The 23974-nt window shown below is 43.9% G+C and overlaps 1 protein-coding gene across 1 annotated transcript in view; it reads right to left on the bottom strand.

Moving 5' to 3' along the window:
- The window catches only part of SEC16B (SEC16 homolog B, endoplasmic reticulum export factor), a 36741-nt gene extending 28199 nt beyond the window's left edge, over window positions 1-8542 (bottom strand). Inside the window, 8 exon segments of the mRNA XM_007448542.1 lie at window positions 484-619; window positions 2058-2119; window positions 2554-2705; window positions 3360-3504; window positions 4723-4831; window positions 5587-5707; window positions 6789-6901; window positions 8189-8542. Coding sequence (XP_007448604.1) covers window positions 484-619; window positions 2058-2119; window positions 2554-2705; window positions 3360-3504; window positions 4723-4831; window positions 5587-5707; window positions 6789-6901; window positions 8189-8484 — 1134 coding nt within the window. The 5' untranslated portion in view covers window positions 8485-8542.
- Window positions 8543-23974: the final 15432 nt, after the last annotated feature.

Genomic DNA, 23974 nt, shown 5'->3' with positions numbered 1-23974 from the left:
GGGAAAGAGGGCCATCCTGGGAGAGAATCCTATTCATCCTCATGCTGGCAGCCCAGGCTGAGGAAGGAAGGCACCAGAGCACCTGCCCTCTTCAGGAGGAGGCTGACATGCAAACACAAGACAGCCCCTTCTTAGATTGTTGTAATTCAAACTCCAGCTTCACTCTCAGGCTTGCTTTCTGCCTGTCAGGAGCCACAAAGATGACCAGAAATATGCACACTCTCCCAGGTGTATCATCTGCTTAGCGCAGTAACCCAAGAACTGGGCGATAACCCCAGGCCAGTGGAGAAGGGCAGGGGAAAGGTTAGCATTAGCAAACTGGCATTGACATCTGAGCAGTTTTTCCCCTTGAGGCCATTTGTTGCTTCTTTAATGTTACCTTTTATAATCAATCATGCCACAAGCCGAATCTTCTCTCTCCCAGGAAGACTTCAATTCCAACCCAGCCTGCACCTGCCCACCTGCCAGCGCGGTGATACTGACCCCGTTCTGCCGACAAAGGAGAACCAACAGTTGCCACAGTAGAGCCGAGTCTCTGCTCCCTGGTGTCTCAGATTTGCGACTCTGCGCTGCTTTCTGCTGGCAAAACGTCACGATGTCCACCTTGTGTACATCTTCCCTATGGAGAGATTTCAGGGAGCAAAGAGTGAGGGACAGACTCCTCCCCCCGGGTAGGACCACAGTCCCCTCCTACAGTGTGAGGGTGTTGCTGGGGCTGGAGATGGGATAGAAGGCTGACAATCCAGGACGGGGGTAGTGAGTCTATAGCTACAGAATAGTTGTTTCCTTATAGAACAAGAAGGGACCTCAGAGATTCTCTTGTCCACCCTCTCCATTTTACAGAGGAGGAAACTGAGGCCCAGAGACCTGAAATGACTGTTTGGTAGCAAGGAAGAGCACAGACTTTGGGCTCAGACAACGCTGCGTTTAAATCTAGCCAGCCACTTCTCAGCTTACACAAGTTTCTTATCTCCTCTGAGCCTCTGCTCTTTTTGCTAAAATAGGAATAGTTAAAAAGTCTACCTCCAACTCATTATCTTGTAATAACCTATAACGGAAAAGAATCAGAAAAAGAATAGATATATATATACCTATGTGTGTGTATATATATATATATATATATATATGAATTACCTTGCTGTACACCTGAAACTAACACAACATTGTAAATCAACTATATTTCAAACTAAAAATTTGTTAAAAGTCTACCTCCGTACAAAAAGGAATTAGCCAATTGTGTAGTGTATATACGTGCTCAATAAACAGGAATTATTATTTGCTTGAGATCATTCAATGAAATCAATCAAACTGGGACCAGTAAGTACCCTAGTGTCCAAATACCCAGCTCGGTGCTCTACCCCACATCTGTATACCTGTGTGTAAGAAATGGAGACAACACTCATTTTTACTTGAAGGAACTGTCAAAATACTATGCGGATTTTCTTGGAGGGGGAAGCTTCAGGATAAGAACACATTTACACAGTAGTGATGATATTTTAAGGGCTTTGGTGTGCATTATCTCACCTCTGACACCAGCCAGGACTCCTCTCTCCACGACAAAGAGCATCCTGAATATTTATCAGTAACATGACTAGCAATGTAAAAGCAGTTCTAGCTCAATCCTGCAGAGGGCAGACTTGCACACTGTCCAGTAACTCAAATGCTGGCCATGTTACTTACCTCCCCAGAAAAAATTTTTCCATATGATCCACTTGCCTAGGATTTCCCAGGCTGTGTTCCACTCTTCTACCAGCTTAAGTACTATTAAGTACACAGAACGCTAAAACCCCTTACCATGTAGGCTTTGTAAAATAGAACTGATTTCAGATTTTTAAACCTTTAAGTTAATTTTTCTTTCTGCTTTTCAACACTCAAATTGCTTGTCAAAATGGCTCAGGCCACATTTGGCTCCAACTTGTAGCACGGAGATTCCACTCCAACGGGGAGAGACATTTTCTTTCAAGGAAGTCAAGAACAAATCCCCAAAATGCTGATCTGGGCAGGAAGATTTTATAGGTTTCAAAAGCCCTTATTTTGCATCTCTCATGGTAATTTACCTAATCAGGGGTCCTGAGAAATTCCTCATCTTTTCTTGTTCCTCAGAATCATTAAGAATAACCTGGAACAAAAAATCAAGTTTGGTCTTCAAGACTATGCCCCCCAGTGCCGCATTTGCTCAGTCAAGTCCAGCATCAGAACCCAGAGCCGTGATCCTAGGATGTGGCTCAGTGCCTCATGGGGAAAGCAGAGGACAGAAATGAGCTCTCTAGTTGCTGAATATGACCCAATACCATCTCAGGAAAAACAGAAGTCTAGCATTACTTCTCTCACAGAAGAGCCCCAGCCATTCCTTCATACACACACGCGCGCGTATGCACGCGCGCACACACACACACACACACACACACACACACAAACACACACACCCCAATCCATAGGGTGCCTGGCCCAGTCCCCTCCAAGAGCACCCTATTCCTGGAGATGCCCAGGGCTCAGGCAAAGGGAAGCAGGGAGCAGATTGCTGACATTCCGAGGACACAGAATCTTGTTTACCTCCATGCTGTGCAGTTCAACAAGGGCCGTCTGTCCATCACTGAGAGATCTGGGACCCACACACACCAGCTGACCTCCTGGCCCAAAACTCACAGGCACATGAGGGATGTAGAACTTCATAGGTGTCTTGGGACCAGATGCCGAGATGTCCTCTGACCAACAGACACAGATGGATACTGTTAGCATTACTGCCACTGCTTTGCTTTACTTTAGAAACACTCCACAGACACACTTCTTTCCAAATTCCACCTGGGACCAAGATAAGATTCTGGATGGGCTACATAACTAGAAGAAGCCCATGCTCCAAGTGAGAGCTGAACCTCTGAGAATATGTCAGAATATAATGCAAGGAGTTGATGGTTTGGTGCAAATGATAATGCACCAGGGCCAGACTCCCAGCAATGGTGACACGCTGGGAACTCTGGCTCTCATAGCCCCAGTACTCAGGGCAAGTCTCCTACATCCAGACCATTGTGACCTGCCTTCGCTTTCCCAAACTGACTCTGGTCTTTACTTTCTTCACCTATTACCTAACTACCTCTGAGTGCCTCCTCTCCCAGCCTGATGATGGCTAGGGGCTGTGTTCCCTTCCAAGAAGCAGCTATGATGCAACCTCCAGTACCAGAGAAAAGGGGGGAAATGGAGCCACAGTTGGCCACTCTGCTCAGGAGACCTATGTACAAAAATGAGGCAGACAAATGGTCTATTCTTGGAAATACAGGGCAAAGGTGACTTTCCAAGACATGTGCCACCCAGCCCTCTTCTCAACAGACTCAGCCAACTCCTTTGATCACTTCAGTACCCACCAGCCTGAACTGGACTCCAACCCGCTGCAGCCATGGGGTCGTACAGCTCAGAGGCATCTGTCATGTACTGACTAAGCTCATAGCTGCTGGAGGTGAGACCAGACTCGTGCTGCTGGAGAAGGTTGGACTCCTCGGTCAGTGATGGCTGGAAATTAAAAACAACAAATCACATGGGAAGAATCAGAAGCACTTTCAGAGAGACGGTCCTCCCAAGTGTTTCTTCAAAGCAACAAAATTCAAACTTTCAAATAAATATAATGAATGTGGATGTGCTGAAAGGAAAAGAAGGGATCATTCAATTGACAGGTGTTTGCTAAAGGATTCACTGTGGCCTAGTGGGAAGCATGCAGGTCCTGGGGTCAGGGAGGCTGAATTCAATCCCAGCTTTGTCAATACCAAGTGCTGTGAACTTGAACAAGTGACTTAGACTCGCTGAGCTCAGGACCTTTATCTGCAATGTAGATAATCATACCTACCCTATATAGTTCAAGTACTTACTCTTGCATTCATTCACCAACTGTTTAATGAGCACTTACTATGCTCCAGGTGCTATGCTTTCCCTAAGGATACAGGTGTACAAGAAATTCACGGAACTTACATCCTGAGGACTGTAAAACAATGGATGCAAACAATGGATACAAAAGCTCTTTGTCCACACTGTAAAGTGCTGTACGTGTGTATGGCTGCTGTTATTGTGTTGTTGTTACTGTCAGTCATAATAGGTGCCACGCCCTGTGAAGCATCAGGTGTACAGAAGAAACTGTCCCCACAAATCATACAAATCTCATCAGGGATACAAAATTAATACAAGACTGTCAAAAATGAAGAGCTTGTCTCTGTAGTATGTTTGTAACTTTTCCATAAATCTAAAATTATTCCAAAATTTAAAGTTTATTGTAAAAAAAGTTCAAGAGCTCCATTTTGTAAACCAGCTGGTACACACAGTAAGATTTTAGAAAAGAGAGATGGAAGAGTCAAGAAAAGTTCTGCTTTTCAGACCTGAATTAAAAGATTCTAGTAACTTCCCACTTCCTGGGTAAACCGAATTGCTAATCCACCGGGGTACCAGTGACAGCCTCTTCTCTTTCCTACCTTGGAGTGACTTGGGTGACATTTCCTGATCCAGCCAACTTGGCAAAAAAAATGCAAAAGGGCCAGATCAGGGCCCCAGATCCAGAAGACTGAAACAGGGAGCAGGGAAAGGAAGAGGTGGGTAGAGGCTCTGCCAACTGGGGAGGAATGGGACCCCTCAGACTGCTGGCCACTGGGGACCCCGCCCCACGGGGCCCTGCTCCGCCCCTACTGACGAGGGCAGGGGTGATGCACTGTCACAGACCACCAGCCCCATGTCACTTCAGGTTACCTTGTTTTTCTGGGCCCCAGTTAGCGGACTCTCCAGAAATAAGTCCCCAGGCCTCTCCTGTCCAGAGTTAGAAGCAGGGCTGTCTTTATAAGGGTTCCAATGCTTAGATCTGTGGCAAAATGACAGAAGCAGGTGAGAGGGGGTCCAGGGCAGGCCAGCGAGGCTGAGCTGCTCTCTGCTAGAGGCTGTTCTGCTGCAAAACGTGGGCAGGTGTCAGGTTGGCCCGTGTGTCGCAGGGAAAATCCCTGTCCTCCATTTCTCCGCCTCAGTCTATCAGACCAGAAAAACAGGAGCTCCTGGGGTTCATAGCACAGTTACTAGAAGTGGCCCCAAACCCTGCAGAGGAGGCTCAGTCTCTGTAGCCCGATGTCCTGGAATAAGTTAAATCAGAGCAGCTGGGTTGGTGAGTTCCAGGCAGGGTTAAGGCACCAGGTCTAAGGGCACCAGACAGGTGCTTGAACAAAATGCTGTTCCCTGCTCACCTTATCCCATGGGAGAGCCCATTCTCAGGGCACAGGAGGGGCAGAGAAGCACCCCAGCCCCAGGCAGGACCCAATCAGGAGAACTTCTGCAAGGCCACATCTGTTCCGAGGCCAACATAGCATTAAGGCCCTCCTCTAAGATGGACCTCAAGTAAACTCACAGGTTTTGGGAACCACCTCTCAGAATTAAGAATCCCTCCTGCTAGTGTCCATGGGAACAGCTGGTCCCAGCCAACCCAGGTTACTCTCACACCCCTGTGGCCAGAACAAAAGCAGATGGGCTTCTGAAGATGAGGGATCAGCACCAGATGACATAAGGTTTGCCTAACATAGCCTGCGTTTGGCTGAATCATGTTGAACCAGCCTCTCCTTTCACACTTACTGGAACTGGTTCTCACTATTTGTTCCAAACGGACTATTCTGGTTTTCATGTTGGTATTCATTCAGGTACTTTTGATCTCGATAATCTTCATGCCAGATATAAGGACTCCCTTGCCTTGGCACTGCACCCTCAGAAAAAAACAAAATAAAGACAGGTCACTTCCTATTCCTAAAAGTTCAGAAAGACATTAGCAAGCCATGAAGCTGAGTTACTGGAGCACAGCAGGTATAAAAACATAGAATCATCCCTCCGTATCCATGGGGGGCATTGGTTTCAGGACCTGGGGAAGTTCAAGTCCCTTATAAAAAATGGTGTAGTGTTTGCATATAGCCTATGCACATCCTCCATATACTTTAAATCATCTCTAGGTGAATTATAATGCCTAATACAATGTAAATGCTATGTAAATAGTTGCAAATACAATGTAGGTGCTCATGCAGATAGTTGCCTACAAGCAGCAAATTCAAGTTTTGCTTTTTGGAATTTTCTTTTCTTCTAATATTTTCAATCATCAGTTGGAGGCAGACCCGCAGATTCGGAGGGCTGACCGTATTTGCCAAACTGAGTCAAGTAAAGTTGATAAGTAAAAGCCAACAGTGAAAGCCCATAAGACGCATCTCTCTGAACCAATGAGCACAGCTCTATACAATGCGGATCCTATGTGTGTGCACAGATGTTTGTGTTTTCAACGTTGGAACAGGTTTCTCTTTGCTAGCAGGTCAGAAGATGCCTTTAGTGCCTACCTAAAGCCTTACTATTGGTGTAAGGTTTAAATTCTTTTTTGTACATATCTGCCTCCCTCAGGGTAAATGGTGGTCAGACTCATCACAGCCTAGCCACACACTTGATGACTTCACTGTTAAGAACTGGCTTCACTGTTACTTGGTCAGAGACTATAATCTTAGGAGAAAAATATGGATCAAGTACCAACTATCCACAATACTAGCAATGTAGTAATGGTGTCAGTGCCATCATCTACACGTACAAAGAAAAACGACTCTTTTCTATCTCTTCTTCTCAAGACATTTAGCAGTAGTGTCATCGCTGTGGCCTCATCTGGCCAAGCAAGAAGCAGGTGAGGCTGGGGCTCTACCTCAGCCCAGCAGGAGGCCCAGGGTGAGGCTCCGAGCACGGCCCCTTTGCCCTCTGCCCTATCCGACCAGCTGCACCATCCCAAAGGCTTCTTGGAGATTATTCCGTACCTCCTTCTTCCGGCAGCTGCTGCGGGTGTCCATGGCAGTAATAACTTCCATAAGCATATTCTTCCCTTAGGGCTGCAGAGTGATAGCTTTGATAGAGATCCTCAATGCCCGGCCTAAAGAATCACAAAGAAGACCAGTCATTCAAGGTTGAGCATGGTAAAGAGAAAAACCAATGGAGGACTGGACAAACGAAACAACTTCAGGGGACAGAATTGTGACCCCCGTCTGGAATCTGCTCTAAAGCCACGGTTCATTCTGGATCCCATAACCAAAAAATCCCGAATCAGAGCAGGAGTAGGACCGTTGTGTCAGAACAAGGCTGCAATTTTTATAGCAAAACCATAGCCAAGTGTCTCATTCTCCCTCCCCATGGTCCCTCTTACTCCTCCAATACACACACAACCAACAACACAAAATATTATCTGAGAAAACCCTGCTCTGACATCACCTTAAGAAACCCCTTCCCAAGAAGACTGTGTAAGTGCCCCATATACCACTGTAATTCCCATGCATATTATAGATGGCAATGAGATGAAAAAGTCAAGTTGGACCATCTTAAATCTGATTGCTTTTATTGCCTCTGTCCTTAACATACCTTCCTTCGAGAATTCAACAAAGGAACGTCATGTTGTTAGTATCGTTATCAATTAATAATTCTTTACTATTTCATAGGGGCAGAATTCTTGACAATGTTTGTCATAATTTCAACCCTAAATCTGGAGGCAGGAAAACATCACCCCACCTGAAAAAGTTAAAGTAGAAAATAGATGGCTTGCAACATTCCATAAAATATGAAGTCCAGGAGAAGGAACTCCAGATTCTCCCAGAATTACCTCACTGAGACCTCTTCATTCTGAATTTGGAGGCTACAAGCTTGTATCTGCTTTCTCTGGTTTTTTTTAAGTTCCCATTCATTCACTCAATACATTTTTTTTCTGTACCCATCACACTCTAGGTGATGTTCTAGGCACTAGGGCTCTTCTTGGTGCTGGTGGGTCAGTGCTAACCCTGGGTCAGAGTCTTCCAAAGAGCATAAGGAACTTTTTATAGAGATCCATAGGAAAAGCTTTTCCAGAGTCTACAAACATTGCCTTTTGTGATCCCAGAGTAAGAGGGTCTCATCTGCTGTCTTGGATTTCATCATTCTTTCTACCCTCTCCCCCCATCACCCAATCACATTGTGATGGCTTCTTTAAGAAGCTCCCCTAGGGGATAAAGAAAGGAAAATATTATATTTTCAGTCACCAAAATCCAATTTGGGTGTAGCTAAGTCAGTGTAGTAGGGTGGAGAAGGAAAAAGAAGAAAAAGAGGAGAAATAAAAGGAAAAGGAACAACGAAAAGAGCAATCTGTTTGTAAGCATTTAGGAGAGCTGGGTCAATTCCAGCTCTAAACCCATACCTTGAATACAGCTGACTGGGATAACCACCTTTATAATAGTCAACCCTGGACACAGGCTGATGCCATTCCCCAGGCCTGGACGCATAGTGAGGCCGCTGGTGGTCTTCCCCAGGGTCCTGCTGTGGTTGGGGGCTCCTGCCCATGTCTTGTTCTTGCTGGACCCTCTCTCCATTGTGCCAAGAGGGACGAATAGGCCGATAGTATCTATCTCTCTGAAGCCCTCGGTCTGGATCCCTTGATGGTGCTGGGGGCCTCCCCGCTGGCTGAGGCGGCCACTGGGGAACCCAAGGCTCCATCCCTGACCTTCTGAATTTCTCTCGTGTTTTGAGTCAGTTGTGTAGTTATTTTATCTTCCTACAGACAAAACAGAAAGAAAAAATTATCATTTTAGGCCTATATCCAAACATGAAGGTTAATTAGGTTTTGTGAAAGAAGCACCTATGGTCCTCAAAATCTTCTATCTAAAACAAACCACACAGGCACTGATACAGAGATATCTGAAAAAAATCTCAAGGAGATATTTGAAATAAGTAACAACTATACTGTTGTTACAGCTGTTATTTGAAATAACAACTATATTGATGTTGCTACAAAAATTAAAAAGTATATTTGGAGCAACATAGATGTGGGAGGCATGGGAGAGAGAACAGTAATAGATGAAGCTCCAAAACACTATCAAAGTATCCCAATTAAATACATGTGTGCTGGACTTCCCTGGTGGCACAGTGGTTAAGAATCTGTCTGCCAAGGCAGGGGACATGTGTTCAATCCTTGGTCCGGGAAGATCCCACATGCCGTGGAGCAACTAAGCCCACGTGCCACAGCTACTGAGCCCGCGTGCTGCAACTACTGAAGCCCGTGCACCTAGAGACTGTACTCTGCAACAAGAGAAGCCACCGTAATGAGAAGCCCACACACCACAGTGAAGAGTAGCCCCTGATTGCCACAACTAGAGAAAGCCCGCACGCAGCAACGAAGACCCAACACAGCCAAAAATAAAATAAAAATAAAATAAAAATTTAAAAATACATGTGTGCTCACATATTCCACCAGTAAATGTTTATTCAACATTTACTATGGAGGCCCTACGCTGTCATAGAAATAGAGTGGGTCTTAGACAGAGCTAGACCACAGTTCAAATCCTAACTCTGCCACTTATTAGCTAGTTAAATTTTTCAAGCCTTAATTTCCTTACCCATAAAATGAGGACCATAATGAGCTGACAGGGTCACTGTCAGAGTCAGAGACCCTTACATAAAGTGCCAAACACTCTGGCTGGTATATAGTAATTGTTCCATAAATAACAGTTAGTGTTATCAGAGATAAAGATTAGGGTAGTGTGAGCAGCTGAAGACATTTCCTAAATAAAAAGGAGCTTAAAGTGACCTCAAGAGACATCTTTTCTGAATCCTTGAAGTCTTAGAAGAACTAGGCCCTATAATCTGGACATTCCTGCCCCTGCTCCAGGGGAGGCGATGAGACGCAAGTTTGGGATTGCTTCCCTGACAAACTAGAGAGCCGTGTCTCAGTAATCTTCCTGGCTGGAGATTTTAAAACCTGGAAGTCTCCCCAGCATCAAACTGATTTTCCCCACTTATGCTTCAAAATGGGAAATAGCTCCAGAGGAAAAGATACCTTCCAAGCTTCTCTGCTTGTATCACAGAGCAGCACCCGCGTCCAGCTGCCCCCAAAGAAAAAGCACACATCACACCTTACTGCTGCTCAGGAGTCTCCCGTGTCAGAATACACAGCTCAGTCACACCCCATGTTTCTTCTCCCTTGGGAACTACTTTACGTTGAAAAGTTCTGATCGGATCCAGTCAACTTGCTCCCGCTCCTGAAACTCCCAGCCCAATATAAAAGTGAATATCAGAACAAAAGGTCAAAGGGTGTGTGTTGAAATCAAGATGTCACACTGCTCTAATGCGGCGGAGCCAGGGTCCACAGCTGTGAGCCGAGAGCTGTAAGCAGAACATACCAGGAGAACAAAGCACAGAAGTGCCTTCCACCTCAAGAGCAATCCAGCTCAGGAAAACCTGCACCTTCCTTCCCGTGTCAGCCCACTTTCTTGAAAAAGTCAGGCGCAATGAGAGCCTTTTCCAGCAAATCCGAGCAGAGGCCAAATGCCCTGGACACAGTGAAAGGCTAAATGGGTTTTTCCGGAAGGCCCACGGAACTTGATAGCATTTGGACACAAGGAATTTCAACAAGAAGAAAGCTTCTTCCACCTTGTTCCCAGATATTTTCACTAGACAGCCCTCCTCCGACTGCAAAGGCACAATACCCAGTCCCTTTGCCAAAGTCAACTACAATTGATTTTCGTTGCCAAGATATCAACTCCAGCAGGTTAGACCTCAGGTTACAATTAAGGACCCCAAATGAAGAGCACCTAAGATTCTCCAAATGAAGGCATTACATCTACGGTGACAAGTCACACATCACGTAAATGACCTTCCCTGGTCCCACTAAGGTCAGTATTGCCTTTCCTAATTTGACAGCACAGCAAGTACAGCCAAGACAAAGCAAGCAAGGGTGCTAGCATTCCCACACACCTGCTCTGACGGCTGTCCACCGCCTTCCCTCAGCGCAGCTCCAGGAGTGTCTGCTCTCCTGGACACTGTCAAAGTCCAGGTGCCACATCTACCAAGACTTACCTGGCCCTCAGATCTACAGCCTGTCAGCTACCTTTGCCACGGCCTCCGTGGAGCCGATTCAGGAGGGCAAAGTACAGCGCAGCTCCCCCAGTCGGCCAGACCCGGCTTGGAGTATATTTGCTCACAACCCTGTCAGAGGCTGCTGCTTCTGTTTGCCTGGTCGCGGGCTGAGCCAGGTTCACCCACATGTAACATGTGACAAAGCATCCAGACCCCCACAGCAAGCAAGGAGCAGAGACCCGAGGGAGAGAAAGCGCAGGAAGCCTTGAGGCAGGCTGACCCGGGGAGAAGTGCGTCGCCTATGGGCTGTGAACTCCTGGCTCGGCCACGAGTGGCTCTATCGCCCAGCCTCTCAGCCTCTCCTCTGAAATGGGAATAACAGTGCTTAGCTTATGAGGGTCATCGTGAGGAGTACAGGCAGACCTCAGAGATATTGCCAGTTCAGTTCCGGACCACTGCAACAAAGCGAGTCACACAAATGTGCTGGTTTCCCAGGGCGTATAAAAGTTACGTCTACACTGTACTGTAGTCTATTAAAGTGTGCAATAGCATTATGTCCATAAAACAATGTACCTTAATTTTAAAACATTTTGTTGCCAAAAAAAAAAAATAGCCAAAACAATTACAATGATAACATCAAAGATCACTGATCACAGATCACCAAAACAAATGTAATAATAATGAAAAAGTTTTAAATATTGCAAATAAATACCAAAATGTGATGCAGAGACACAAAGCAAGCGTTATTGGAAAAACGGCACCGACAGACTTGTTTGACGCAGGGTTGCCACAAACCTTCAGTTTGTAAAAAAACACAGTAAAGTGAAGCGATATAAAACGAGGTGTGCCTGTAAATGTTGGCAAAGTGGCACATGATATATAATTATGTATATGCTCTTTAAATAAGTATTATCTTTTTCCTTTCAAAAGAGATGAGCTAATTCTGTTGACTGAGGCAGGCAGAGTACTCACTGGTGGGTAGTAAATGCCCAGTTTGGGTTTTTCTCATTCGTGTTTCTCTTCATTGGATTCTGGCTGTGCATCAATTGTGTTATCTAGATGGAAGGCAAATTTAAATTCCCAATATTGAACTGAAGGCACTGAGAAGTTTTCTATTACAAGAAAATAATTTCTTTGTTTGAAAAATACATCTCTTTAGGTAAGTACAGAGTAGCTCATGTCCACTTTTGAATTACTATTTTAAAAGTCAGCAAATCATCATGCTGTACACCTTAAACTTATATGTTATATGTCAATTATATCTAAATAAAGCTGGGGGAAATATAAATAAAACTCAGAATTTGCTCTAAAAAGGCTCATATCGTTTATTCTTTCTTTCAACAAACACTGAGTCCTTATTATGTATCAGGATTTGACACACATAGACATGAAGGACACAGCCCTTGGTTCTAAAAAGCTTCGAGCAAATTAACTTCTCATGTTGTTATTAGTCCAGGGAAGACTGCCACGGTTGGTCTCATGGTCAGATAGGGTAAGGTACCGAAGCTACAAGATTTTGTCACGGCCCTACAACTGACTCCTAGGACCTGACAACTGAGTGTAGAATTCTCTGACTCTGGGTCATGGTTTCTTACCCCACTGGTGAGGTTTGGCTCACTAATGGCTGCACTGCCATTTTTAATCCTCCTGGGAAGAGGTACTGGAGAAGGGCACACACATTGACAGCAGGAGTCGGAACATGGTTGATTATGACACAGACTCAGATATCAAATTATCTGTCCCAATATCTCACAATAACATTCAGAAAAATCTGATGTAACTCTTTTGGCTTATAACATGACGTTAGTCCTGCCCTATAACGCCAGCTACATTACTGAAATGTTGACTTTGGAAGATACCTTACAGGTTATTTTAGCAACTTCACTTCGTTGGTAATAAAACTAAGATCCAGAGAGATGAAGTGATTTACCCAACGTCACAAAGCTAACAGTTAAGATTATATTGATGTACTGGACCTGTCTTGCATTGGGCTCACAAGAGCTGATTATTAAATATTCAGGAATTGTGTGAGCCAGTAGTTAGACCATTGATCATTTGAAATCCACCACAGTGAGAGTATTTACACCACAGAAATTGGCAAGTGCTACAAAGCCAGGTTGTTGTTGTTTTTCAATAATCAGTTTATAGGCATAATGATTACAACTCCAAACTCCTACTCCTATTCCAGTGTTCTTTCAACCACAGAACTGTCATTCTTTTACAAGCCTTCATTGCACGTCTCTGGTTTAAACATCTAGCTCAGTTATTCCAAATGCTCCTTTTGTGACATCCCAAAGCATCCCTAATTATCTCAAGTGTTATTATGAAACTCTTCAAACACTCACCAACCAAAATTAATTTTAATTAGTTTTAATTATTTTATATAGACATGTGGCATACCACAGTTATATGGGTCATGGAATGAAATAGATCGCGTGGGAACTCACCACTCCAAAAGTTTGGGATTTATCAGTCCCTGCCTTCCCCAGTCCCATATATCAACAGTTACTAAGTCTTGCAACCTGGCAACTCAAGTCTTCCTGATTCCTAACAAAATTCACTCAGTTTGAGAATACATTAGCAGCTCATCCCCAACAGGAGTTGGGCTAAAATTGGTCTTGTCACCTCAAGTCCTGGCTGCAGTGCCCTGGCATGATCCCACAGGCTCCCACATGCTGGAACAGTTATAGTCTTCACATTATCTCTTCCCCAAGTGTCCTGTCCTCTTGCCTGATTCCTGCTCTGCATTCCAACTATCCACTGGAATTGGAGCCCTGGCCAGTTGCTAATTGTTGTGAATTTCCTTTCCCAGTCCCTGCCACCCTTTCCAAATGTCAGACCACTAAGAGGATCCTGCTTCAACCAGGAATAACTACCCTAGTTTGACATCTATCTAACGAAAGGATCATCACTGCTAATGATGCTGCTAATCTCTTCCCACCAGTATACTGCTGATAGATGTGAACACCCACCTAGATCTAGGTCAGGTTTGCCACGAATCCGTGAGCACTATGATTTAATGACTGTTGACTCTTGCAAGGGACAGCTCAGCAGCTGAGACATGCCCCAGGCTTGACCCCATTTCTTTACTAAAAGTAAAAATTTAGCAAACAAACTGAGAGGCCCTATGTCAACAGATGAACAGTAATTATTTGTCTGGGTAATGGGATTGTGGGTCATTTTATTTTTCTCTTCTAGTTTGTCCATATTTTCTAACTTTTCTACAATAAACTTACATTATTTTAAAAGACAAAATCAACTAGCATTATTTTTGATTAATACTATATCCAAGGCAAGATTCCTAGGTCAGAGGTTATATTTTTGTTAATTTTTATAAATTTCTTTCTAAGAATATTATAGCAATTTACACCCACACCAGCAATGCATGAGAATACCTTTCTTTTTTTTTCAAGTTTTTTTTTAAACATCTTTATTGGAGTATAATTGTTTTACAATGTTGTGTTAGTTTCTGCTGTATAACAAAGTGAATCAGCTATATGTATCCATAAATCCCCATATCCCCTCCCTCTTGAGTCTCCCTCCCACCCTCCTTTTCCCACCCCTCTAGGTGGTCACAAAGCACCGAGCTGATCTCCCTGTGCTATGTGGCTGCTTCCTACTAGCTATCTATTTTACATTTGGTGGTGTGTATATGTCCATGCTACTCTCTCACTTCATCCCAGCTTACCCTTCCCCCTCCCCACGTCCTCAAGTCTATTCTCTACGTGAGAAGAGCTTTCTGAACATTCTTATCCACACTGGATATTCTTTTTAATATTTCCCAATTAAAGGATGAAAAACAGCAACAACAAGAAAATGCTATATCCAAATGTGGTGCTGTCATATCAGTAACTAATTATGCACTCATGTTGCTAAAATGGAGCAGTGACTCCCCAAAGCATCCAAGATTGGTCGATTGTGCTCAGTCTGCTCTTCTGGAAAGACGACTCTGGAAGTCATTTATTCACTAAGCAAATGTTTTTCGAACACCCATTATATGCCCAGCATTGTCACTTGCACTGGGGATACCGAGATAAGTGGCATATAATCCTTGCCCTAGCTTTCAGTCTGGTGGAGCAGTAGAAATTCAAATATGCAATCAATATGCAATGCAATCATTATTCTAATGGGTATAATCACTACTTTTTCAAATAGGAGGAAGCACGGGGGCATGTGCAAAACTAGAAACAGGGAGATGTGCTGTTCAAGGTTACCCCACAAACAGGCAAGACCAATGAATACCTCAACTAGAGCAACTGCAAAGAGGTTGGAAGAGAAGGAACAGATATATGAATATAAAGTAGAATCAACATGAATTGACACTCTGTTGAATGTAGAAAATGAAGGAGAAGGAAAAGTCAAGGACAATCTCAAGTTTTCAGGCTATAAAGACAGGACAACACTGCCCCTTTTTGGGATAATAATCTTGGAAGAGGAGCCAGTTTGGTGGGAGAAGTTGACAACTTCAGCTCTGAACATGCTAATTGTGAGGGGCCTGTGGACAGAGGTAAGTGTGGTCAGTTGTAAGAGTGTAGAGCTTAAGAAAGGGGTCTAAGGAGAGAGACGTGGTGATTGAAGCCACAGGTATGGGTAGTATTGCCTAGGAAAAGCTTGAAGTTAGAAGAGAAGTCCTAGCAAGAAGTTCTGAGGAACAGCAACATTGAAGAGCTGGACACAGAAGGAGGAGCCTGTGAAAGACAACAGTGAAGTGCCAGAAGGTGGGCAGAAAGCCAGAAGAGGATGGTGTCCCAGGAGGCAGGGGAGGTGATGGCTTCAGAAACGGGAGCGTGGTCAACAATACTGACAACAGGAGAAATACTGAGAGAGGCAACAGTGAAAGTGTTCTCCACACACTGGGTTAACCACCAAGGAGGTTTGATGATCATAACATGAACAATCTCAGTAGAACTATGGTCAAGGGAGTGAGGAATTAGACACAGAAATCACTTATAAGCGAATGGAAAGTAAGGAAAAGGAGAAAGCAAGTAGAATTACTCTTTCAAGAAGCCTGGATGTGAAGAAAAGGGGACGATAGCCGGGACTACTATGAGGCACTTGGGATTGAAGAATTGCTTTAGGGTGGACAAGATGAAAGGGAGTTATATGCTGATTCATATGGAGATCGGAGATACAGAAAGCAAATACAATTACTGGAGGAATAAATCTCAAAAAGAGGTTGATCACATTGGATCCAGAGCATAGGAGCAAAAGTTAAGCCTAGCTAAGAGGAAGGGCATCTCTTCCTCTGAGAAAGAGATAAAGCGGGTGAAGACGGGCATGGATGGAGGCAAGTTTGTACAAAAAAGGACTGGATACTGAGACCTCTCTGTGGAGTAGACTGCTAGAGATCAGGGTGAGCATTTAGAGAGAGAGAAACGTGATGAATGTTTGGATTGGCCCGTGTGGAAACTGGGAGTGGGCTTTAACCAGGAACACGTCCTCAGAGGAACAAGTAGGCAGGAAGTGCAGCTGTTATTGGACCCTTAGACAGATTTGAAACTCCATGGGGACATTGAGTATCTGTGTTTGGTCCAGGCTATGACCACAGCACCTAGACTGTGCCCAGTGTGTGATAAGAGCGCAATAAATATTTTATTTATACATGAATGGACATCTGAAATTTATAGCAGCAACAGCCTTACTGCAGATCGTATCCAGTGGTTTTCACAGCCTGAGTATAGAATTAAACTCTAACAGGGAGTTCCTAGAGAAAGTAAAAGGGAATGTTGAGGCAGTGAGTTAAGAGGACTGACCAGAGAGTGGTTAAAGGTATGCCATGTGGGTCATAAATGAGACAGAAACACAAATTCTCTGCATACCTTGTTAAACTGAGGTCCCTAGAAATACTTAAGAGGCCCTCTCCAATAGGACAGTGAAAGAAAAACATTCAATCACAATTCAAAATAAAAAACCTTAGTTGAAGTGGGACTGACAGGATAATGCCTATACCCGCCTTTCCAAAAATATCTGATACACTGAGATGCTTTTTAGTCAGCCAGCATCTCATACCTCTGACTCCAGGAAGGAGACCTGGGGAAGGTTTAGTGCCGAGCAGCCTCTTTACTCCAGCAAAGCCAGACCCTGAAGCCAGCCTTGGAGATCCAGAGCTCATGGCCTTGGCCAGGGATTGGCCACCAAGGCTTCAACACCTTCCTTCCGGTAAGCTGGGTGGCAGGCGAGAGGCAGAGCAGCATGTGCCTGTCAGCAGTTCCATTATCAGGAAGGACGAGTGCCAGGAAAACATGGTCTAAGGGCCAGAGACAATTAGCCTGGCACAGGCATCACAAGCTACTCATGCCAATCCTGGGACTGTTGCTCTCACCACAGTCCTAGAAGTGAAGGTTTGCCTACTTTATTGGTTGTCTACAGGGCCAAGGAACTCTGTATGTGAGCCCTGACAAAAGGGGTCCTTTAAATGCCACCCCTGTGGCTGCCTGCACACCTGCCCCACCGATTCCGCCTCTGCTGCCAGGCACTAGAGAAGGAGGGTACCACTCATGAAGACAAAGGCCTCCATTCTTCCTTATCAGCCCTGGGCTGGCAGAGGGGGCCTCACTTTCTCCACCCTTTGCCCCTCCCATTTTATTGATGCCCCCTGAACCAGGATGAGTGGGGTGGCAGTTGGATGCTGCTGTGACTTTTAACCCCACATCAAGCTCCATCAGGCAAAGGTGACTCATGCACCTGCTAAATGAAATAAAAGGCTATAAATGCTGGGAGTGTCCTCCAAGTCCCCAAAGCCTATAGGAAGTAAGCAGAATAAGGCTACCTGAGTGTGTATCTCAGCCCCACTATCTGCTGGCTGTAAGAAGTTGAGCAAGTTATTCTGTATCTCCTTTTCTTCCTCTATAAAATGGGGATGACAATAATAGAACTTTTCTCAGAGAGTTATTGTTTAAGAGTAAAATTAGGTTAAAAAACCACAAACTACCTGACATATAGTAAATGCTCAATAAATGTTAACTGTTACCATTTCCCTGAAAATGCTATAAAGTGCTTAGGAAGCGTTCTGTACAAGTCATCAGTCAGGAATTAATTGATTATCTATTACTGCTCTGAAATCCACAATTCCTCCTTCACATTTAACCCAGTGTCCCCACTGAACCATGAGATCAAGGGAAAATTGAGAAACTATGTCTCATAACTACATACAACAAAAAAGAATGGGTTAACGTAAAAACATCAGAATTAGAAACTTCACGAAAATGCAGTCCTATGCTTCTCACTCTGGACTACTTGTAGCCCCAGGGACAGTGCAGGATGCCACAGGAAATTTTATTTTTTTCTTCCTCTATAAAATGGGGATGACAATAATAGAACTTTTCTCAGAGAGTTATTGTTTAAGAGTAAAATTAGGTTAAAAAACCACAAACTACCTGACATATAGTAAATGCTCAATAAATGTTAACTGTTACCATTTCCCTGAAAATGCTATAAAGTGCTTAGGAAGCGTTCTGTACAAGTCATCAGTCAGGAATTAATTGATTATCTATTACTGCTCTGAAATCCACAATTCCTCCTTCACATTTAACCCAGTGTCCCCACTGAACCATGAGATCAAGGGAAAATTGAGAAACTATGTCTCATAACTACATACAACAAAAAAGAATGGGTTAACGTAAAAACATCAGAATTAGAAACTTCACGAAAATGCAGTCCTATGCTTCTCACTCTGGACTACTTGTAGCCCCAGGGACAGTGCAGGATGCCACAGGATCAGCACTAATTTTATTTTATAATCTATTTATTTATTTATTATTTATTTATCTATTTAAAATATTATTTTAATGTTTAAAAAACACAAATATTTTACTATTGAATATTATGGAATAAAATTCAAATTTGTATTAATTTTTACAACGATGAGAAACTTCAAAAAATTTTTGTACTTGCAACGGACAGGTACACACCACACACACACACACACACACACACACACACACACACACACACACATTCACATATACATCCCCTGCACCCCCAGGAATCACTCCCTGCCATTTGATGGAAATGTTTGAGAGACACATTCCGAACAAGAGCAGACATTCAGACATGTAACTGATGACCTGGAAAAAATCTCTGGAAGGAATCCATCCCTGCAGGTGAAGTAGTGTCTAAGCCAGGGAAACTCAGGCCAAGGCATACAGCTCTTTGATTTACAGACCTGTAGCACTCCAAGCTCTCCACTGCTGGATAAAAATCCTCTATTATATAAGATTCTACAGGGTACCCAGGAGGCCAGTGACTCTCCCAGTTTACCTGGGACAGGAAGCGTTTGTTCTCCAGTTAAGGTACATTCTCAGACTCCGAATAGAAACACACCCCAATATTTTAGAGTCAAGATACTCTTCCTTGATGGTAACACACATGCATGACTCAGACCCATTTAAACTCTTTGAATAGGGGAAAACGTCATGCCACTCAGCCTCCTTCTCTCCAAGTTACAAAGTCCCAATCCCGTTTATGTTTCCTTGTACAACTTCCTTTCCTCAATCATTCTGAAGAGTAGCAAAGGCCCAGGGGAAAGGAAATAGGAATTGAAACCTGGATTTAGTTTTAACACCCGGCCACTTTAGTGGCCCCACACCCCACTTTAGTTTTCCCGGCCATGTGCCTTTGTAAAACCATCATTCAGTCTCTATGAGCCCCAGTCTCCTCCTCTTTAAAATGCAGTCTAAAAAGCACGTCACAGGGCTGTGATGTGGACGAAATGAAATGTTACATGGAAAAACACCAAAGTGCCTGTTAAATAGAGGTTTGCAATAAATCTCTTTGCCTCTTCCTCTTCTGGGTTCCTCACCTGCCGTTAAAGGGGTAACAATCTAAACTGTATGCAAAGCTCATGAGTGTGGTACAGTATAAGGGTTAGGAGCTCAGGTTTTGTAGAGTCCAAATTGGATGAGTCCCAGAGCCTCCCCTGACTAGCTGTGAGACTTCAAGCACGTTACTTAACCTCTCAGGCTAAGTGTTCTTATTTGTTAAGTGATTGTATAATAATGGATATCTTCAGAAGGTTGTTGTGGGATAAATGAGACAAAGTACTGTTCATGGCATGTAGGAGGTGCGCAATGAATATTTGATTCTAGATGAATGCACGAGCTAGGAAAAGCACGTGGCACAGCGCCTGCACATATGTAGGAAGTGTTCACCACGTGCTTGTCGCCAGTGTTGTTGTGTAAAAGAACATAGCAGGAGATTTCCCTTCTGGGCTGTTCAGGGTATATGTTCTTATGTTCTTTTATCATAGCTCTTCATATTTAACTTTTATCTGAGCTATTCTTTATTACTGACTTAGAATCTAATCTTACGTTATTGTTTTTAATTTTTCTCCTGCCTTCTCTCTCATCATCATAATCCACTGCATTCATAGCTTGTCTTCCCCAGTGGTGGGCATCCTTGGCTCTTTATTTACATTACCCAGTGGTATCAACAGAGTTTGTCCATTTAGAGGGTAATGAAAGTGAGATCAGAAAGGGTAAGGGATTTCACTAAACTCACGCAGTGTTGGTATCAGTCATCAAGTGGAGGAAAATCAATTACAGGACTTCTAGTCAAAGCTTTGTTCAGAAAAACATACTGGTTAGTAATAGCCATGTGATATATTTAATACAAAAATGCAATTATTTAAAAATCTATTCCATAATCTTCAAAGCTATCAGTCACTGTAAACAGGTTCATTCAATTTGACATATACATAGGAATATGTATATTCATAAAAACAGAAACTCAGAGCTTAATTTCTGTATTTCCTCCTTGTCCCATCTGTCAGTCAGTAAAGGCACATATCACTTTGCTGGTTCTACTCCTCTGCCCGATATTCCATGTACAGAAATAGCCCGTGTGTGCACAGCGTGAGTGCATACACGTATTTTAGTGGCACTCACATTCTTGTTCTCTCAGCCTGGAATAAGCGACTGCAGATATAGCCAAGATCCCCAGGAGTGCTGCTCTATTGCTGAATTTAGCACATCAGGGCAATTTCCATAGGAGCCACTTATGATGCCAAAAAACAAAGCTCAAACTTCAGTTTCTGGAGGACACTGAAGGGCACGACAAGCTGATGGAGAAGTTTCTTTTCTAAGCATAAATGTCTGCAGTCATCACAAGGGAGATGGCCAAAGTTCATTATTTTCTGGGAGCAGTCCATAAATGAATATTATAGAGTCTCTGCATGCTGAGTAAATATTTACTGCCTTTCCCAACATTGCTTCTGTGACATTTCTGTACAAGCTTCCTAAGAATATTTCCTTTTTCACTAAAGATGCGATACTTTCTGTGCTCCACGACATTGTGACACTATGACAACATGTCTTAGTGCTGGCCCAAACGTCATTCATTGGATGGACGAGGTCACTGAATGAATCTGACTGGGGTATATAGCCTTGCCCCTGGGAGAATTTTTTTAAATTATTTCCTTCATTCAATAAATAATATTTTGGACAAATATTAATTTATTATTCATTGTAATAAGAATATTTTCTCCTGTATGAGCTGGCTCTCCACAGTCTCCCTAAAAAAGCTGCTAAGGGGGGGCTTCCCTGGTGGCGCAGTGGTTGAGAATCTGCCTGCCAATGCAGGGGACACGGGTTCGAGCCCTGGTCTGGGAAGATCCCACATACCACGGAGCAACTAGGCCCGTGAGCCACAATTACTGAGCCTGCGCATCTGGAGCCTGTGCTCCGCAACGAGAGGCCGCGATAGTGAGAGGCCCGCGCAGTGAGAGGCCCACACACCGCGATGAAGAGTGGCCCCCACTTGCTGCAACTAGAGAAAGCCCTCGCACAGAAACGAAGACCCAACACAGCCATAAATAAAAAAAAATTTAAAAAAAAAAGCTGCTAAGGGGACTTCCTTGGTGGTGCAGTGGTTAAGACTCCATGCTCCCAATGCAGGGGGACCTATGGTCAGGGAACTAGATCCCACATGCATGCCGCAACTAAGGAGCCAGCAAGCCGCAACTAAGGAGCCCTCCTGAAACAACTAAGACCCGGCACAACCAAATAGAAATTAATTAATTAAATAAATAAATATTTTTTTAAAAAAGAAAGAAAGACTCACTCTTCTTTGAAGAAAAAAAAAAAAAAAAGCTGCTAAGCCCCAGGACTATGTAGAAGGAAACCGAAAGAATCCTGCTTCCTATTTAATAACCAAGAAATGGGTGAGAAACTGAGTACTTCACTCATCATGTATTTATTGAGTGCCTACTATGTGCCAAGCATTGTCTTAGGTGTTAAGTGCAGGCCACAGGAAGTGACCAAGGTGAGATTGTTCCTTATCCTCTTGGAGTTTACTGCAGACAAAGTAACAGGCAACACCAATGATCAGTGCTAAGAGGATGGCAGTAAGAAACAGATGAAACACACAGCAGAGTTGCCAAACCTAGTCAGAGAAGACTTTCCAGCACAGAAAGATGTCTCAAAGGAGACCTAAAGGATATGAGTTCATTAGCCTGGAAGGAGGGAAGGGAGAGCAAGAGAGAAGGTGATCCCAGCAAGACGATGGATATGATAAGGGCTCAGAGGTGAAGGAGGGCCTGTGCACTCAGCACATCATCAGTGGGTTTTATATTCAGTGTAGTTGGAGCCTAGAATGCAAAAAAAATTACTGTAGACCGAATACTTGTGTCCCCCCAAAATTTGTATGTTGAAACCTAATCCCCAATCTGATGGTATTTGTGGAGACTTTGGGGGGTGATTAGGTCATGAGGGCAGAATCCTCATGAATGGGATTAGTGCCCTTATAAAAGAGACCCCAGAGAAATCCTGTGCCCCTCCTTCCATGTGAGGACACAGTGAGAAGATGGTCGTCTATGAACCAGGAAGCAGGCCCTCACCAGACACTCAGTCTGCCAGCACCTTGATCTTAGACTTGCCAGTCTCCAAAACTGTGAGAAACAAATTTCTGTTGTTTATAAGCCAGCCAGTCTATGGTACCACGTCATAGCAGCTTGAATGGATAAAGACAGAAGTGATGAGGGCTGAGACTGAAGAGACTGTCCTAGCTGCCTCCGCCAGCAAGTAGAGCAGAGTGTAGCCCCAGCTGTCCCCAGTACCCAGACTGTTTGCACACAGTGTGGCAAACATGTGCTATTTCTGCCTGCCCTGCATCCTATCCTCCAGCTTCTGGTAATAAATCATTAGTTTTCCTTTGATGAGCTTCCCTGCCCCCTCTCAGTTTATACAGCATGTATGCGACTGACCCCATCCCTTGTTCTATGAATGGACGCAAAATTCATACCTGACAGTAAGAGTCCTGCAGCTCCCTGGCCAAAGTGATTAATTTGGCAGCTAGCAGATGTCCAGGGACATGTCCAAGAAGCATGCTCCCAGAACTTATACTTGAACTACTGGGAAAGAAGTGTGCTTCCCATTGGGTTGACTGAGGTGATAGAATATCAACCTGGAGCTGCAGGCAGCCATCTGTCCCCCATTCATTCACCCAGTAATAGTTTCTTGAATGACTACTATGTGCCTCATGCTGTTGTAGACATTAGGGACACAGAAATAAAGGACATAATTCTGTTTTTTAGATTTTCACCATCAACTGGAAAGGCAAATAAATTATCACTAAAAGTGATAAATGTTACATAGATTATTATATGATCACAGAAGGGCAGCCAACTCAAGCAAATCCTCCTAGGGGGGAAAACGCTCATTAAGCCTTGTTAGATAATTAGGACTTAGTCAAGTGAACTGAGGCATGGGGGTGGTTCCAGAAGAGCAATCAGTAAGTTCAAAGGCATGGAGGGGAGGCCCAGCTGGACAAGCTCTGATGACCCACCATATTCAATCAGTCTGGAAGATAATGCCCTTTCAGGGGAGCGGGAGAAAGGAGGCCAGATGGCCAAACTGGCACTGAATGGTGAAGGCCTTGGATTTTTGCTGAAGACTTCAAGGGGCTTCTAAAAGACCCAAAGCAGAAATGACATCATCAAGTTGGTATTTTAGAAAACCAGACAAGTCACAATGTAGAGAACAGCTTGGGGAGTGCCAGACTGCGGGCAGGGTGAGCCTTAAGAGGCAGTCACCACCATCCTCCTTTTTAAAGTCAATGCAAACCAAACTAAAGCACTGGTGGAAGGGAAAAAGTGAGCAGGAGGTAGGTGTCAGATTCAAGAGAAAACAAGGAAGCA

The sequence above is a fragment of the Lipotes vexillifer genome, unplaced genomic scaffold (genome assembly GCF_000442215.2).
Source record: "Lipotes vexillifer unplaced genomic scaffold, Lipotes_vexillifer_v1.1 scaffold76, whole genome shotgun sequence".
NCBI lineage: Eukaryota > Metazoa > Chordata > Mammalia > Artiodactyla > Lipotidae > Lipotes > Lipotes vexillifer.
The sequence above is the reverse complement of the archived record's forward strand: the minus strand, read 5'-3'. Positions and strand labels throughout refer to the sequence as shown.